The sequence below is a fragment of the Arabidopsis lyrata genome (genome assembly GCF_000004255.2).
Source record: "Arabidopsis lyrata subsp. lyrata unplaced genomic scaffold ARALYscaffold_48, whole genome shotgun sequence".
In the NCBI taxonomy this organism is placed as follows: Eukaryota; Viridiplantae; Streptophyta; class Magnoliopsida; order Brassicales; family Brassicaceae; genus Arabidopsis; species Arabidopsis lyrata.
Genome location: NW_003302515.1, coordinates 73,279 through 75,115, shown reverse-complemented (window position 1 = coordinate 75,115; position 1,837 = coordinate 73,279). Strand labels below are relative to the sequence as shown.

At 41.7% G+C, this 1,837-nt stretch overlaps 1 protein-coding gene across 1 annotated transcript; it reads left to right on the top strand.

Annotated features, from left to right (window-relative positions):
* Nucleotides 1–3: 3 nt before the first annotated feature.
* On the top strand, nucleotides 4–1,674 carry LOC9299115 (probable protein phosphatase 2C 78; the record flags this gene model as incomplete). The annotated part of the gene is given in 5 exon segments (XM_021019029.1): nucleotides 4–40; nucleotides 42–122; nucleotides 201–503; nucleotides 878–983; nucleotides 1,100–1,674. Coding segments are annotated over 5 exon segments (883 nt in total), but the record flags the coding sequence as incomplete, so codon positions are not given.
* Between the last annotated feature and the right edge of the window lie 163 nt (nucleotides 1,675–1,837).

Sequence of the window (1,837 nt, the reverse complement as noted above, 5' to 3'; positions counted from 1 at the left end):
AAGAAGACGAGAAATGGAAGACGCCGTCGCTGTACATCCGCTTTTTTTCCCGTCAACAGACGGAATATTCCTCCTCCGGATTTCACTACTGCGGCGTTTACGATGGCCATGGCTGTTCCCATGTACGACGCCGTTTAATTAAAAAATTAGCCTTAATTGACTGTTACGACGTCGTTTTTATTGTTTAATAATATGTTTAGGTAGCGATGAGATGCAGAGAAAGACTACACGAGCTAGTCCGTGAAGAGTTTGAAGCTGATGCTGACTGGGAAAAGTCAATGGCGCGTAGCTTCACGCGCATGGACATGGAGGTTGTTGCGTTGAACGCCGATGGTGCGGCGAAATGCCGTTGCGAGCTTCAGCGGCCGGACTGTGACGCGGTGGGATCCACCGCGGTTGTGTCTGTTCTCACGCCGGAGAAAATCATCGTGGCAAATTGCGGTGACTCACGCGCCGTTCTGTGCCGTAACGGGAAGGCCATTGCTTTATCCTCCGATCATAAGGTTTTTTGTTCGTTTTCTGATAATCTCTCTTCTTTTGTTTATTCATCGTTAAATTTTTATCCGTTAGATCTACGGTTATGGTTTACTCACTGTAATGGAAACGAGAATTTCGTTACGTGTCGCATTCGAAACTTACCTATCGATATTGTTTAATGCATTTTTTCTTAATATTTAATGGGTTTTTAATTATTATTTAATTTTTTGGAAATTCGAATTTTGTTTAATGGGCATGCAACACCTGGACGGCAATTAAGAATGTTAATGACTTTATAGATTAGAGGATCTGATAAAGTTTCTGAGTTTTAGATTCTTTAATCCGTCGTGTCACTGTTATCAATATGACTCTATTTCTTTCCGCTTGTTTAATTAACCAGCCCGACCGTCCGGACGAGCTAGACCGGATTCAAGCAGCGGGTGGTCGGGTTATCTACTGGGATGGCCCACGTGTCCTTGGAGTACTTGCAATGTCACGAGCCATTGGTCAGTTAATTGATTACACTTGACGAAACACTATGTCCCTATCCTAATGTTTGTACAAAGTTTTTCCGTACGTTCAATAATGATGATAATTAAATCTCGTTTTTTTTTCTTTTCAGGAGATAATTACTTGAAACCGTATGTAATCAGCAAACCGGAGGTAACCGTGACAGACCGGGCCAACGGAGACGATTTCCTTATTCTAGCAAGTGACGGTCTTTGGGACGTTGTTTCAAACGAAACTGCATGTAGCGTCGTTCGAATGTGTTTGAGAGGAAAAGTCAATGGTCAACTATCATCCTCACAGGAAATGGAAATGAAAGGTGTCGGCGCCGGGAATGTGGTGGTCGGAGGAGGAGATTTTCCGGATAAAGCGTGTGAGGAGGCTTCGCTGTTGCTGACGAGGCTTGCATTGGCTAGACAAAGTTCGGACAACGTAAGTGTTGTGGTGGTTGATCTTAGACGAGACACGTAGTTGTTTCTTGTCTCTCTCTCTCGTAATGTTTGTTTTTTTGTCCTGAGTCATCGACTTTTGGGCTTTCTCTTTTACCCTTTTTTGCTCTTCGGTGTAAGACATCGAAGGGTTTTTAATTTAGCTTGATTTTGGGCTATGTCACTGTAGTGAATCGCGGTTTAGATCTACAAAGATTTTCACCGGTAGTGAAAATGGTAAAAGCAGTGAACTTTTGTAACTGCACATGTGAAAGACTTTGGTTAGTTTCTGAGTTTCCTTAACCCTACTAGTCTCCTTAGTAATTTAGATGGTAAATCCGATCATATTAGAATTATATGAAAAATAGAAACAAAAATGTGATGTTCAATCAGTTGATCAGAACAAATCTATTTTTTAAGTTTAA